The 16,326-nt window shown below is 38.7% G+C and overlaps 1 protein-coding gene across 3 annotated transcripts in view; it reads left to right on the top strand.

Moving 5' to 3' along the window:
* The window catches only part of LOC103251211 (catenin alpha-2), a 120,015-nt gene that overhangs the window by 3,106 nt on the left and 100,583 nt on the right, over positions 1 to 16,326 (top strand). For all 3 annotated transcript variants that reach the window (XM_008049806.1, XM_021708445.1, XM_021708444.1), the window contains exon 3: positions 10,485 to 10,685. In XM_008049806.1, the coding sequence (XP_008047997.1) occupies positions 10,485 to 10,685 (201 nt within the window). The remainder of the gene's footprint in view (positions 1 to 10,484; positions 10,686 to 16,326) is intronic.

The following is a 16,326-nucleotide window of genomic DNA, read 5'->3' as shown; positions in this document are numbered from 1 at the left end:
AGCTGAGTCCTAACGTTGCAAAAGGTACCCTCCAAAAATGCATCTCTCATAAGGTGCTTAGAAGTGGCACAGATAGGCATGCTGGGGATCTGGGTTTGGGGAATGGAAAGACAATCACCGACTGTACGCTTCTTTCTAAGATCTAGTTGGGTTTTGCCAGATGACTGCGGCACACCTATAGGCAGAAGCCTTTTTACCTACAAATAAGTAGAAAATAACGATATGCTGCCTTTTCCAAAAAGGAATCATTTCAGAACTCAAAACTTTTCCAGCTTTAAATGTATGTACAAGAATTTCTGAAGGTAGGGAGAGGTAAGGTGAGGAGGTCTTATCGCAGACTTTTTCATTAGGGCAAAGCTTTTCTTAATTTTCTTCCCCCTAGCCCTGCCTCTTTGCTCACTTTTCTTCCTGCCATTTCTTTGTGCATCTCATTATTGCCAGCAACAAGAAAAGGCTTTGGCTTCCGCTGATAACACCGTGCAGTCCAACCCCAGTGGTACAAGTGCTGCAGCATGCCATGACAGGAAAATGAACAGGCACTGTCAGAGAGCCGGTTTGGCAGGGCCTGCTGGAGCATGCCTTTGGAGTTGACAGTCAGAGGCAGCAGGCACCTTTCCAGAGATGGGGTTTGACAAATAATGACACAGCCCACTCTATCCTGCTAGTGGGCTGTGGACACAGCCCAATAGTTGGGGAAACTCCTTTTCATCTTCCCTCCGAGCTGCAGCCAAACATTTGCATCGGTAAATTGCAAGTTTGGCCCAGGAGATATTTTGAGAATGGCATTAATGACATTTTATGTATCAGTTTCTTCTAAGGGAAATATCTATTCTGGCAGCAAACTCTATTTAAAAAATAATAAAAACAGATCTTTGTTTTCAAAAGACTGTCATTTTTTTTTTTAGTGCTACCTGAACTTGTGTATCAGAATGTTTAATTTGTTCTTATGAAATGCAACAAGTTTGGGGAGCAATGATGCTAGCTATTAACATCACAGGAACAAAACCAATTTTCAGATGTGGCCTGTGCTCACAAAAAAGTGAAATGGCCATGTAAGAACATTTAAACTTTTCCCACTGTGCAAAAACTACAATTTTTAATAGAGTTTTAAAATGAGCATCTTGGCATTCATCATGTGACAGTTTAATTCTTGTGTTTTGCTCACAAAAGAGTACAAATCTAAGATCTGAAAAAGCTATTAACTTGATCCCATAATGTCTAAGAATTTGGTTTTGTTTTGTTCTTCTCCTCCTCCTCCTCCTTCTTCTTCTTCTTCAATATAATTTAACGCTATTGTCTTGTTTTTCTGTTTAAAAGTTTACTCAGTGAACTTTGTTTTTTTATTTAGAAATTATAGTTTTGTGGTTTATAATAGTAAAGTAGTTTGCTCATTATTGATGTTTGTAATAAAAGTATATCTTTTCTAAAGTAATGTTGCAATGGCAGTCAAATGTTTCATGACATGTTTAAATACTATTCTTTTTTTTTTTTTTTGAGTTGGAGTCTCACTCTGTTGCCCAGACTAGAGTGCAGTGGCCGCTCCCGGCCACCACAGCCTCAACCTGCTGGGCTCCGGTGATGCTTCCGCCTCAGCCTTCCGAGTAGCCGGAATTACAGGCGCGCTTACCACGCCCAGCTTATTTTTTATTTATTGTCTCGCTGCACAGGCGGGTCTCGAACCCGCGGGCTCAGGCAATCCACTCACCTCAGCCTCCCAAAGGTGCGGGATTACAGGCTGAGCCACCGAGCCTGGCTTAAATACTATTCTTGATAGTAGAATGTGCCCTCCAAAGTCCCTGGGCAGATTTTCCCAACAGTGGGGTAGTCTCTAAAATATATTTTCCTTTTATTACTACTTTTGCCTGCATTCTTTTCTAGTTGGAACAGCATTCCTCTATCTCCTTGTTTTGGGAATTCTTTCTATTCAAAATACCTTAGGATAAAAATGTGTGATTGATCGCCCCTTTTCAATTCATTCAGTGTCTCTTTTTGATTGTCTACTGTCTATACTATGTAGTCATGAATGCAAATATGAATCAAGTACGGATTCTGCCTTCAAATAACTCACTGTTCTTGGTGTATATTAGACCAGTGTGCTTCCAAACTCCAGACTCCAGATCTGAAGACACTGGAAGTCGGAAAGGTGAAGTTACTATAAGGGGCCCAGGAATCCATATATGCACCAACTATGGCCTTTTGACCATAAAGTACATGAACTTTGTCTTCCTGAACAGATACAGCTTGTTTTCAAATACGGAAATACTTCAGAGATATTGCAGGGTTGGTTCTAGACTACCACAACAAAGTACATATTACAACAGAATACATCACAACAAAATGAACAATACAAATATTTTTGTTTCCCAGTACATATAAAAGTTATGTTTGCATTTTACTGTAGTCTGTTAAGTGTACAGTAGCATTATGTCAAAAAGAATGTTCATATTTTAATTCACAAATGCTTTATTAGGCCAGACGTGGTGGCTCACACCTATAATCACACATAATTTTGGAAGGCCCAGTGAGAAGAATCGCTTGACACCAGGAGTTTGAGAACAGCCTGGACAACATAAGGAGACCCCATCTCTACAAAAAAAAAAAAAATTCTTTATCACTAAAAAATGCTAATGCTCATTTTGTGCCACTCGCAAGTTCTAATCTTTTTGCGGTGGAAGCTCTTACCTTGATATTGATGACTGCTAATGATCAGGGTAATGATTACTGAAGGTTGAAGGGACTGTGGCAATTTCCTAAAATAAGAAAACAATTCTGTTCTCTTCTCATTACTTGAATCTTCCTTTTACAAAATATTTCTCTGTAGTTGTGAGGCGGTTTGATAGCATTTTACTCCCAATAAAACTTTTTTCAAAACTGGAGTTAATCTTTTCAAACCCTGCCACTGTTTTATCACATACGTTTAAGTAATCGTTTACAAGTACCTACAATTAAGTTTGTGAACTCATTAGAAAAAGAGCTACATATCTCATTGCTGAATATCATTTCAGTCACCTTCAAAGTACTCCTCTTTGGAAGCTATGCACTGACGCTAGCGTCCATTCCACCTATCAAAATAATTTTGGAACTCTTTTTCTGGAGTGGTAATCAGAGCTGTCCTTGTATTAACTGTGATGTCCTGAATGTTATCAAATGTCTTCCTTTCAATATATTCTTTAACTTTGTTTAAAGAAAAAAGTCAGTGGGGACCAGATCAGGTGGGTAGGGAGGGTGTTCCAGTACAGTTATGTGTACACTACTGCCAATGTAAGCGCACAGTGGCAAGTTTGCTAACTTAATTTTCACACGTCAACAAATAATGACAGCTCTGATGGCAATTCCAGAAAAAGAGTTCCAGATGACTTTGGTGTATAGACTAGGCACTTGTGTTGGTGCATAGCTTCCCAAGGGGAGTACTTCCAAAGTGATCACAGTGATAGTCAGCAATGAGGTATGTAGTGCTTTTTCTAAGGATGGTCTGCAAACCTAATTGCTGGACCTTGTAATTCCTTTGTCATTTCAACAATGTTTACAGCATTTTCACTGGCTGTAGATTTCATCTAAAGAAACCACTTTCTTTGCTCAGCCATGAGAAGCAACTTCTCATCCATATTATCATAAGATTGCAGCAATTCAGTCAAATCTTCAGGGTCTACTTCTAATTCTAGTTCTCTTGTTGGTTCTATCACATCTGTAGTTCCTTCCTCCACTGAAGTCTTGAACCTCTCAAAATCATCCCCAAGGTTTGGAATTAACCTCTTCCAAATACCTTTTAATGTTGATATTTTGACCATCTTCCATGAATCAATTATGAGTTTTTTTTTGTTTTTTGTTTTGAATTGGAGTCTCACTCCTTTGCCCAGGTTGAAGTGCAGTGGCATGCATACTCAGGGCCACCCCCAGCGTCGACCTCCTGGGCTCCAGCGATCCTTCTGCCTCAGCCTTCCAAGTAGCTGGAACTACAGACGTGTACTACCACGCCTGGCTATTTTTTATTCTATTGTAGAGACGAAGTCTGACCAATTTTCCCGGACTGATCTTGAACCCATGGGCTCAGGCAGTCCACTTGCCTCAGCCTCCCAAAATGCTGGATTTACAGGCTGAGCCACCGAGCCTGGCCATGAGTATTTTTAATGGTATCTAGAATGGTGAATTATTTCCAGAAGCTTTTCGTTTTACTTTGTCCTGGTCCATCAGAGAAACAGTTATCAAAACTGTAGACTTACAAAATGTATTTTCTAAATAATAAGACTTGTAAGTCATCATTACTCCTTGATCTATATGTTGCAGAATGGATGTTGTGTTAGCAGGTATAAAAACAACATTAATCTCTTTGCACATCTCTATCAGAGTTCTTGGGTGACTAGGTGCATTGCCAGTGAGCTGTAACATTTTGAAAGGAATCTCTTTTGTTTTTTTTTTCTGAGTAGTAGGTCTCAACAGTGGACTTGAAATATTCAGTAAGCCATGATGTAAACAGATGTGCTGTCACCCAGGCTTTGTTCCATTTATAGAGCACAAACAGAATAGATTTAGCATAATTCTGAAGGGTTTCAGGATTTTTGGAATGGTAAATGAGCATTGACTTCAACTCTAAGCTGTATTACCCTCCTAATAAGAGAGTCAGCATGTCCTTTGAAACTTTGAAGCCAGACCTTGCCTTCTCTCTGGCTATGAAAGTCTTATATGCCATCTTCTTCCAATATAGGGCTGTTGTGGCCACATCAAAGAGCTTTTGTTTAGTGTAGTCACCTTCATCCATTCTCTTGGCTGGATCTTATGGATAACTTTCTGCAATTTCTACATCAGCACTTGCTGTTTCACTTTCTACTTTTATGTTATGATGATGGCTTCTTAAACCTCATGAACCAACCTCTGTTAGCTCTAGACATTTTTCTTCAGCTTCTCATTTTTCTTAGCCTTCACAGAATTGAAGAGAGTTAGGACCTTCTAGTTTATTAGGTTTTGGCTTAAGGGGATGTTGTGGCTGGCTTGATTTTTTTATCCAGACCACTAAAACTTTCCAAATCAGCAATAAAACTGCTTTGTTTTCTTACCACTTGTGTATTCAATGGAATAGCACTTTGGGTTTTCTTCAAGAACACTTTTCTTTGCCTTCACAACTTGGCTAACTGTTTGGTACACAAGACTTAGCTTTCGACCTTACTTGACTTGTAACGTGCCTTCTTCTCTAAACTTAATCATTTCTAGCTTTTGATTTAAAGTCAGAGGCATGTAATTCTTTCTTTTACTAGGACAGTTAGAGGCCATTGTAGGGTTATTAATTGTTTTAATTTTAATATTGTTGTACTTGAGGGAATAGGTGGTCCAAGGAGAGGAAGGGAGATGGGGAATGGCCAGTCAGTGGAGCAGTTGGGCTACATCATTTATTGAGTCCACTATTTTATATAAGCACAGTTCATGATGCCCAAAGACTATGATAACAGTAACATCAAAGGTCACTGATCACAGATCACCATAACAGATAAAATCATAAAGAGAACATCTGAAATATTGTGAGAATTCTAAAATGTGTTACAGAGACACAAGTGAGCACATGCTTTTGGATAAATGGCACCAATTGACTTGCTTGACATAGTTGCCACAAAGCTTCAATTTTGGTTTTAAAACAAAAAAGCAATACCTGTGAAGTGCAAGAAAGCAGACACAATAAAACAAGGTCAGCCTATATATTGTTGGTAGTTAGATCAATAAAATACAAACCTACTTTAAAACATTCAGAATTAAAGTAGCTTTTATATGTCTACTATTCATCAATATGGCAAAAAATGGGAATCTTAACTGGGCAATGTTGGAAAACCCTGAGTAAACTACAGTCATGTGTTATTTAATCACAGGGATACATTCTGAGAAATGCATTGCTGGTTGGTTTCATCATTGTGTGATTATCATGGGATATACTTACACAAACCTAGGTGATATACATTACTATACACCTAGATGATATGGTATTGTCTATCACTCCTAGGCTACAATCCTGTAATATACCTACTATATACTGTAGGTAAGTACAACAAGTGAAAAGTATCTTCATATCTAAACATACCCAAACACAGGAAAGGTACAATTAGAATATATTATAATATTATTGGACCACTAATGTATATGTGGTCTGTTGACTGAAACATCAAGTGACGCACAGCTGTATCTTTTTTTTTTTTTTTGTGAGTCAGAGTATCATTCTGTCACCCAGATTGGCGTGCAGTGGCATGTTCATGGCCACCGCAGCCTCGACTTACTAGGCTCAGGCAATCCTTCCGCTTCAGCCTTCCAAGTAACTGGAACTACAGGTGTGCACTACCACGCCTGGCTTATTTTTTGATTTATTGTAGAGATGAGGCTTTACCAAGTTGCCCAGGCTGGTCTAGAACCCCTGAGCTCAGGCAATCCTCTCGCCTCAGCCTCCCAAAGTGCTGGGATTACAGGCTTGAACCACCGTGCCCAGCTCAACTGAATCTTAACATTTGAATTTGATTTGTAGGTTTGCATCTTCTATGAGCAAAAAAAAAAAAATTTTAATTTGATTCATAAAAATTAGTCAATTTGTAAATTATAAAGTTAATACTTTATACAACATGATGAACATGATAACCATTTAACAAATTAGTTAATGATTTGACTAAATAAAGGAAGCGTTTTATTATTATGGTATTTTAGCTTATGCTGGCTTCCTTCAAATAGGTATAGTTATAGCTATAAAATTTTTTCTTTTTTTGCTTCTCAATTAAAATGTTTTTTGCACAGTTAGATTAGAAAATATAGTGTATTTAGAAAGTAAACAAGAGACATTGCCTCTTAATTAAATGAGTTACAAATTTCTACTATGAGATAGGATTTCTTTAAAACAAAAACTATCATTTTATTTTAATATATTGGGTCCTAAGTGGGCTTCTTAGCAGCCAACAGACACATGAAGAAATGTTCAACCTCACTAATCATCAGGGAGATGCAAATCAAAACCACATTGAGATACTACCTAACTCCAGTCAGAATGGCAATTATCAATAACTCAAAAAATAATAGTTGCTGGAGAAGGTGTGGCAAAAGGGAACACTTCTACACTGTTGGTGGGAGTGTAAACTAGTGCAACCTCTGTGGAAAGCAGTGTGGCGATTCCTAAAAGCTCTAAATATCAACCTCCCATATGACCCCGCAATCCTCCTACGGGGAATATACCCTGAAGAACTCAAATCACTCTATAAAAAAGATGCCTGCACACGTATGTTTATTGCAGCATTGTTCACAATAGCAAGAACCTGGAAGTAACCATGCTGTCCATCAAAAGAGGACTGGATTAAAAAATGTGGTACATATACATGATGGAATACTATGCAGCCATAAAAAAGAACAAAATCATGAATTTTGCAGCAACCTGGATGGAACTAGAGTCTGTAATACTGAGTAACCTTTCACAGAAACAAAGATCTGAGTATCACATGTTCTCACTCATATAGTGGACCTTGATCATCCAACGTACTACCATAAGAAAATGACTGCCAGGCTCGGTGGCTCAGACTGTATCCCACGCCTTTGGGAGGCTGAGGTGAGTAGATTGCTGAGCCCGTGGGTTCAAGACCTGCCTGGGCAGCGAGACCTCATCTCTACAATAGATAAAAAAAAAAAAAATCAGCTGGGCGTGGTAGCGCATGCCTGTATTTCCGGCTACTTGGAAGGCTGAGGCAGAAGGATCATCGGAACCCAGCAGGTCGAGGCTGCGGTGGCTGGGAGCAGTCACTGCACTCCAGTCTGGGTGGCAGAGTGAGACTCCAACTCAAAACAAACAAACAAACAAACAAACAAAAAAGAAAATGACTGACAGTGGTGGGAAACTATGGTGGGGGAGGGGAAGGGAGATGGGATTAATGGTAGTAAATATCTGTCTGGGGACAGGGAGACACCTCTTATCAACAAGGGTGCCTGAATGAAGCATATTTGTATACCTAACCCTTAACTGTACCCCACAACATCATAATAAAAAATACTGATTATTAAAAAAAAAAGAATTTTGAAAAAAACTTTTTAACTCCAGAGAGCTTCATATCTAATATAATTAATGAACTACTCACTATTATTTTGCATTGAACTCCAAAATACCATCTTTAAACTATGCTCAGAAAAGCAGTACCTGTTCCTTTTCTTGTCCTACTAGGTTATTTAAGTAAAATAGCTACTGGATACCTGTTTTTGACACAAGTTTTTTCTAGTAGCTCATTCTCAGGGGGCAGGGCATCTTTTAATTGTCTCAAGGAATTCAGTGGTTCAGTAAAAGAGGCTTCTTTTAATAAAATTTTTCCACTTAAGGTCCTGTATCAATTTTCATTTGAGTAAATCTTTTTCTCAGGTGTCCTCTTATGTGATTTCACATGATACAATCTCAAGATCTCATAAACTGGTGATTTTTCCAAGTTCTTTTACTAAAGTGAAAGCTTTGAAAATCTATACTTTCATAACTGTTTTTCTATTTCACTCAGCATTTAGTACTACTTTTTGTGAATTTAAGAAATCTAACTATTAGCATTTAAACATTTTCCTATTTATAAGGATTTGAGTGAGAAAATCATATTGTAAGAAGTAAAAATGGATGTTCTTTATAAAGGGTCGTTATGCTTTACAATGTTCTGCCCGATGTCTTAAAAGAACAGATATTCCCTCTGAGTGCTTAGTTTAACCAAAATAGAAGAAATCCCTGGTGGAGATTGGGAATTGCTGGGTACCCTCCTCTTTTTCCTTCTTTAGGAAATTTTTTTTTTTTTTGAGTTGGAGTCTCACTCTGTCGCCCAGACTGGAGTGCAGTGGCCACTTCCGGCCACTGCAGCCTCAACCTGCTGGGCTCCGGTGATCCTTCCGCCTCAGCCTTCCAAGGAGCTGGAAGTACAGGCGTGCGCTACCACACCCGGCTAATTTTTTGATTTATTGTAGAGATGAGGTCTCACCAAGTTGCCCAGGTGGGTCTCGAACCCACGGGCTCAGGCAATTCACTCATCTCAGCCTCCCAAGGCACGGGATTACAGGCTGAGCCATCAAGCTCAGCTTTTTAGGAAATTTAAAGTCAGAACTAGCCCTAACAGCTTTGTAAAGTAGTAATATTTTATTTTGATACTTTACAAACCATTTATTGAGTTTGGCAGTTATAATTTTAAAAGTTAACAGATTGCTTAAGACTATTTAAAATTGGTCCTGTTTATTTAAAGCACATGTTTACATGTGTTTAGGCTGCTGAACAAAATATCATGAGCTGGGTTGCCTCTAATCAACAGAAATTTATTTCTTGTGGTTCTGGAGACTGAGAAGCCCAAGGTGAAGGTATCTGTTGAAGGCCCGGCTTCCTCATAGTTTTCTCAGTCTAACTTCACATGGCAGAGGGGTAAGGAATCTCTGGGGTCTCTTTTATAAAGACACTAATCCCATTTATTAGGGTTCTGCCCTCATAACCTGATCACCTCCTAAAGTTCCCGCTTCTTAATATATCACTTTGAGAGTTAGGATTTGAACATATGAATTTTAGGGGAGCATATACATTCGATCTATTACAGTTTATGAATGTGTATTTTCAGCTTAAATACTTTCCATAGAGCACTAAATTTTTTGAACATATCCTTAGACATCTGCTTCTAACGAATGTTCAAGGGACATAATTACCGATCTCACAATGGACATGGGAAATGCAAAATTGCACACTTGTTAAATTGTAAGGGATAATGTGTTTGCTCTATGCCAGTTGAGAGTGAAGTCTCCTCTCCTGCCTGTTTGGTTTCTACTTTGGGCGATGACATGAATGTGATGTGGGCCTTGACTGTCATCTGATGGAACTAGCCATAGGACTGGATTATATTTTAATTGTAGAAACTGTGTGATCCTTTTCACCTGTCAGTTTTCCCATTGCATATACCTTGTGGAGGACATGGCTTTAAAAGACTCACTGAGTGATATTTGCTTATTATTCACTTTTATTTAAATGTTTACTTAATAAAAAAACATGATTAAACAAATATGCACCCGAAACTTTGACTGCGGTCTTGTTTAGAAATGTTTCTGCTTTGACAGGATGACTTTGTATTGGTTGCCAAAACAACTTCTAATAGACTCTCTCATGTATAATTCTCAAACTTTCAAATGAAGGGATGGGATATTCTTTAAGTTCACTGTCCCCAGACTGGCAGTATTAATATCACCTGGGAACTTGGTGGAAACTCAAATTTTGGGGCTTCACCCCAGACCCACGGAATCAGAAACTCTGAGTGGCATCCAGCAATCTGTGTGATGCTCTAAGCCCTCTGGAGGATCCTCAGGTTTGGGAACCAATATTGCAGTTATAAACTATGTCCTGTAAATATCATTTGGGTATTGTTAAGCATGCATTAAGATGTGTAAGGCAAGGGGTGATGATGGCTCATGAGTCAATTTTAGATTGACTACTAAGTTCTGAGTTATGTAAAATCCTCTAAATGTGTATGTGTCCTCTTCCCCAGAAAATCACATTTTGGAGGATGTGAACAAATGTGTGATAGCCCTCCAAGAGGGGGATGTGGACACTCTGGACCGGACTGCAGGGGCCATCAGAGGTCGAGCAGCTCGCGTCATACACATCATCAATGCTGAGATGGAAAACTATGAAGCTGGTGTTTATACTGAGAAGGTCCTGGAAGCTACAAAATTGCTTTCTGAAACAGGTAAGCATGGATATATGATCTGGCCAAAATGTTAATGCTGTGAATTATTTTTATATCTGAATAAATTGATGTCATTTTTTTCTGTAGGCCTTTATGTCTTTAAATTGCTCATAGTCACGGAAGGGGAGAAGTGCTTGAATGATCACTTTGTTTCTTGAGTTGAATTTGAATAATTTTAGGAGAATGACAACTTCATTGTTTTTCATGTATATATTGCATTACAGTTTTTATATATAATGTCATTTGATTTTTCACAACGACTTCAGGAAGTAGTCAGAAAAATTGTATTATTTCCATTACAAAGGAGTTTTGAATCAGCCAAGAGGTTGAATGGCTAGAAAATAGTGCAGATGTGATAGGAACTTGGAATCTAGAACCTAATGTTATTTATCCATTCTTTGCTTGAGTGGGTAGGACCTTGAGGAAGAACTCTGTACAACCAGTGGAAAGCATAAAGTCTCTAGGTAGTGCATAAATAATGGAGTACTCAAAGAAAGGAGGTGATGGCTACTGAAAAATAGTTAGACTTTCAGTATATTCCCTTTTAGGAGAGCTTTACACATCCATCGTCAGGAGCATTTGGCTGCCCACTGGGGACTCACTGCTGTGGCAATGCATGGTTACTTATGGGAGTTTGTCAGTGCTCTCAGGTGCATTGGATAGGAAAAGAACATCTTACTTCTACCGAATTAGCAGAACAACCTACAGCTTTGAAGAGTGTGTCAAAGACTGTACTATTTTTAGTAGATGTTTGCTCTTGACTAATGTCTTGTGTATTTTTACATATGAGAATAGAGAAGAAGCTCAGAGAATGAGAAAAGATTCGGGGACGGAGAAAGAGATAATCTAAGTCCATGATGAATGAGTTTTTTATTTTTTTATTTTTTAGAAAGCAGGATTTATTAAGAGGACAGAAAAACTCCCACAGTGAGAAGGGCCCCAATGGTTGAGTTTATTAATGAGTAGTGAATTGAGTCTTATGTATACACAGAAGAAGCTCTCCACTCAAACCCTAACAGGGGTTTTCTTGGGTTTGCATATGAACTTTGAACGCCACTAGGCATTTTAAAAATAGGTATCTCTAAAAGGTCAGACAAAGCAGTGTTCTAAGTTCTGCGTGCTAAGACAGGCTGGTAGAAATATGTTGCTTTCTACAGAGAAAAGATTATTTACAAAGACTTCTGTAGATATTTTTTAACAAGGAAAAAACAATATATAAACACAGGCACTGGTCCTTCTCTCTGAAATATAAGCAGAAAAGGAATAGTATAGTGTCATGGAATAAAGAAACCATGTAGAGATTGTTGCTCTTGAGAGGATTCTTACAGATCTAAAATTAGAAATAACAACAACAATAATGATAATAAGATATAGTTGCATTTGAATTAGCTGAGATTCAGCACGGTTTCCTTCCAAATAGGCTTGCCTTTTGTATTTAATAGAGCAACACAAAGCAAGTCATATAGTATTTATTTCCTCACTTGGAGGAGTTGGAAAAAAGACATTTTGCTCTCTAAATTAAGGCCTCTTTAAAATATTTAAGAAGTCCTTCTTATATTTCTGTGGCACTCAGCTCCTGACCCATTAGTCATTCTTGAATACAGTCTCATCTTCATCAGTCACAGAGTAACACTCACCTGGATCTGGTTCTGGACAAAGAGTGTGAGAGAAGGTATAAGACTTGGAGGCAGGACTCAACTCCTGTCTGCTCATAACTGGTTGGAAGAACACTTGTGGCAGATAAACAATACAGAGCACATTGCCAATATTACTGTGATTTTGTGACCACGAAGAGTTCAGGCACTGTTCAAAAGACATTTTAGAATTTTTTCGCATTGTATCTTAGGCTGCTTTAACAACAGGAATGGAACTTATTAGGGTCAAAATCTACTTAAAGACAAGGGCAATTGTTTAGTTGATTGAAATATTTTAACATAATTTTCACCCAAAGTCTTGATGGGTAAATAATTTCCTGGTTGATTTATCTGCTAAAAAAATCAAGGAAACAGTCACTCTTCCTGGATTGTTGTTGTTAATCAAGAATTTTGTTCTTACCTGTTCAGAGCATTTAAAATTTCCACCCCAGCTTGTTCTTGTAATAATTGAGCACGCTGGGGACTTAACAAAAGGCACCTTCCTTATTTTGATGTCCACATCCAATTCCTAAATGAATAGAGTAGATGAGCAAGACATGGGATTCTGCTTTTCAGGGTCTATTGATGATCACTAGGGAAGTAACTGAGTAAAGATTTATTTAGTTTGTATACAGGTGTAGTGGAAAACATAGGAATGCATGGCAAGGAAGTACAGATGTCAGTGGACAAAGAACTAGAATATATATGATGGTTTATCTTTTTTTGGTTTCTTTCCCCAACTGTTCTTCTCTTAAACACACACTATTATTCCTTTGTGAGTAACTAGAGGTTGCCAAAGAAATGAAAGAAAAGAAAGAATCAGTGTTAACTCACTGATTGCTAATTAGACAGAGTTGCTGGGGAATGTGCTTGCATAGACTTGACTCATGGAATTTGAGGAAGACCACAGGACCAGTTCTGTGATTATAGGTGTACAAAGTTTTGATACACACACACACACACACACACACACACACACACACACACGCACGCACACATGCGTATTGTATAACTATATATATAGTCTAAAGTGAATTCATTCTAAAGTAAAGGTTTGTCTGTGCTCAAGAGGCATATATCCTCAAAATAAAAACTCTTATGCATGTCACTGATGTCCAATTGTCTACCTTTGGGTTAATGTTTTATTTCCTATTTTTTAAAAAATGTAGAGTCATATTGAATCGCCCACTTTTCTATATGAGCTTATCAAATTTTGTCCTGAGATTATATTTTATTTGGGGCAAGAAGAGAGGGATAGTGGGTGAGAAGGGGAAAATTCCAAGAAGAAGAATGATGAAAAAGGAGACAAAATGGCGTGTGTGTGTGTGTGTGTGTGTGTGTGTGTGTGTGTGTGTGTGTGTGTTTGCCTAGTCACACCGACTAGGTCCTGCCCAGTTACTTATTTATTTGTTTTTAAAATCTGAGTCATTAGATTCAAGACCCTAAGTCAGAAGTTCTTAACCTCTGTGCTGTTGACACTTTGGTCTGAGTAATTGTCCTTGGAGAGAAGGGACTGGGGCTGTTCTGTCCATTATAGGATGCTTAGCAGCATTCCTGGATTCCACCAACTAGATGCTTGTAGCATTCTCTCCTCAACCTCACCAAGTCGTGACAACCAAAATGTCTCTAGACATGGCCAGATATCCTTAGGGATGGGAGCAGTGGACAAAATGATACCCTCTGAGCATCACTGCCCTAAGGTAAGGAAATATTTCCCAAGAGGGACAATTTTAAACAGGGCAGAATGAAGCCTATATATTGTAGACAGAGAGGATGGTGAAGGTAGTATGGTGGGCATATATTACAAGGAAGAATCCATAAAAATGCAGAATGTTGAACTAGATGTTCCTGCTAAAGGTGTCTACACACACAGGCTGGCACCTGTGCAGTCTTGTGAATGGCTGCGCTGCAGGGGTGTGTTCTGCAGGGAGACTCCCTCTTTCCCACCTGGCTGCCCTTGCTGACTGGCTACGAAATTGAGAGGTATCCAAAGAGTGGAAAAACTGTGCTTTATTTTGTATGAATTATTATTTTTTCTTCAGGGAAGCTAGCGCTTTGCTGAAGAGTGCTTTTTCTCTTGATGCAAATGAATTAAATTTAAGGAAATAATTTTGTGGATTATTACTATACTAAGATGATAGGGAAGCATTATGTAAAAAAATTGCCTATTTGTTTTTATGAAACTAATCTGGGCTGATGGAAACACAATAAATTGAATCCATAGAGTATCCATTAAATATTTACATGGCATATTTGATGAGCTCTTCAATAAAACTTAAATTATAACAAATTGCCAACAGCTTGGGTAGTACGTACACACTTGACCAGACCCACCTTCATGGATCTCATTAACAAAGTCAGGTTGCTGCAGAAGGCTGAGGGGGTCAAACGTACGTTCAAGTTACATAGAGTGGCTCATTCCCCCACTGAATGGATTGTATTGAAGCGTCATTTTTGTAAATTTGATTGCTGATGGAAGTTTGTGGCCGTGGGAACATGATTGGGTTGAGAGATCTTTGAGATTCTGCCATACAGTCATTCTTCAGAGGAAACAATAGACTGAAAAAAGAGGAAAGAAATAGAAAGAAAATAAAGCATATTTAAATGAGGGTTCTATGTTATTGAGCACTCTGTATGCATTCCATTATTTTAGAGAGCACGTGGGCCAAACAGATGGTATCATGTTTAACTTCATGCTCTGTAACCTAAAGTTTTATAAGATTAAGAGAAATATAAATATATATATATATATATATATATAATCTTTGTACATTTTGCCTTGAAAATGTAAAAGGATCAGCAAATACCATCCACATTGGAAATTGTATTGAGGGGCACATTTGCACCAGGACAATGTAGTAGAATGAATCTGGATTAGGACTCAGATTACTTGACTCAAGTACTGCATGACTGCCAATGAACCGGTACCCTCAACAAATTAATTAATGGCTTGGAACTCAATTTTCTCCTGTATTGCAGTGATGTTTCGTCATCCAAGGATAGTCAATGTTATTAATTGTAGTGGCATATATGCATCATTGTTCCTGGCTTCCTGGTGACAGCACTCAACATGAATAATCATTGCCCATGAATTTTCTGTGTAAGTCCTCTGCTCCATCTGGATCAGTGCCTTCATTATTCTCCAGGCAAAACACACCCACACTGCTCCCTCTGTCCTCCCTGTAGTGTTCACTATCTCCTCCTCCTCCTCCTCTACATCTGTTTTATTAAACTTCTCCTTTAAGATCTAGCTCAAGTCTCAGTTGAAGACAACAGAAAACTCTAGGCATCTTTTGACATTTAGTGTGTCCTCTTCAGTGTAAATGGCTGTATTCACAACTAGATTGTCAGTTCCTAGAGGCAAATGTTTCTATAAATGCCCACAGCCTAGAATGGTGTTATCACACAATTAGCACCTATTATGTATGCATTAATTAAGTGAGCACAAAAAATAAGGACATACTCCCCACCTCCCCATAGAGGATTTGTCCACCAGTAGACTCAGGCTCACTGCTCAAGGTACCAGGACAACAGAGATTTTCTTTTCTGATGCTTTTAGCATAACAAAGGGAAATAATTGGATTGGCTATTTGGGGTATGCTTTCTTCACTTGGTGGGATAGTTTTATGAATGGACAGATCTGGGTGACTTGCCTCTCTCTGTGGCTGGATATTGGGAGATGGGGTGGGAGGGGAGGTAAAATAAATATCAGAATAAGGTGGTAGGGGCAACTTACTGAGAAGACAAAAAATATTAGGTATATATAGGAAAGACTACCCATGCAGTTTGTCATTTCTCCATGACTGACCTATGCCGGGCTCGGTGCCTCAGCCTGTAATCCCGCGCCTTTGGGAGGCTGAGGTGAGTGGATTGCCTGAGCCCGCGGGTTCGAGACCCACCTGGGCAGCGAGACCTCATCTCTACAATAAATCAAAAAAATCAGCCAGGCGTGGTAGCGCATGCCTGTAGTTCTGGCTACTCGGAAGGTTGAGGTGGAAGGATCGCCA

This window comes from Carlito syrichta, unplaced genomic scaffold (genome assembly GCF_000164805.1).
Source record: "Carlito syrichta isolate Samal-C Ts95f unplaced genomic scaffold, Tarsius_syrichta-2.0.1 Scaffold137179, whole genome shotgun sequence".
NCBI lineage: Eukaryota > Metazoa > Chordata > Mammalia > Primates > Tarsiidae > Carlito > Carlito syrichta.
This window is presented reverse-complemented; position numbering and strand designations above follow the sequence as displayed.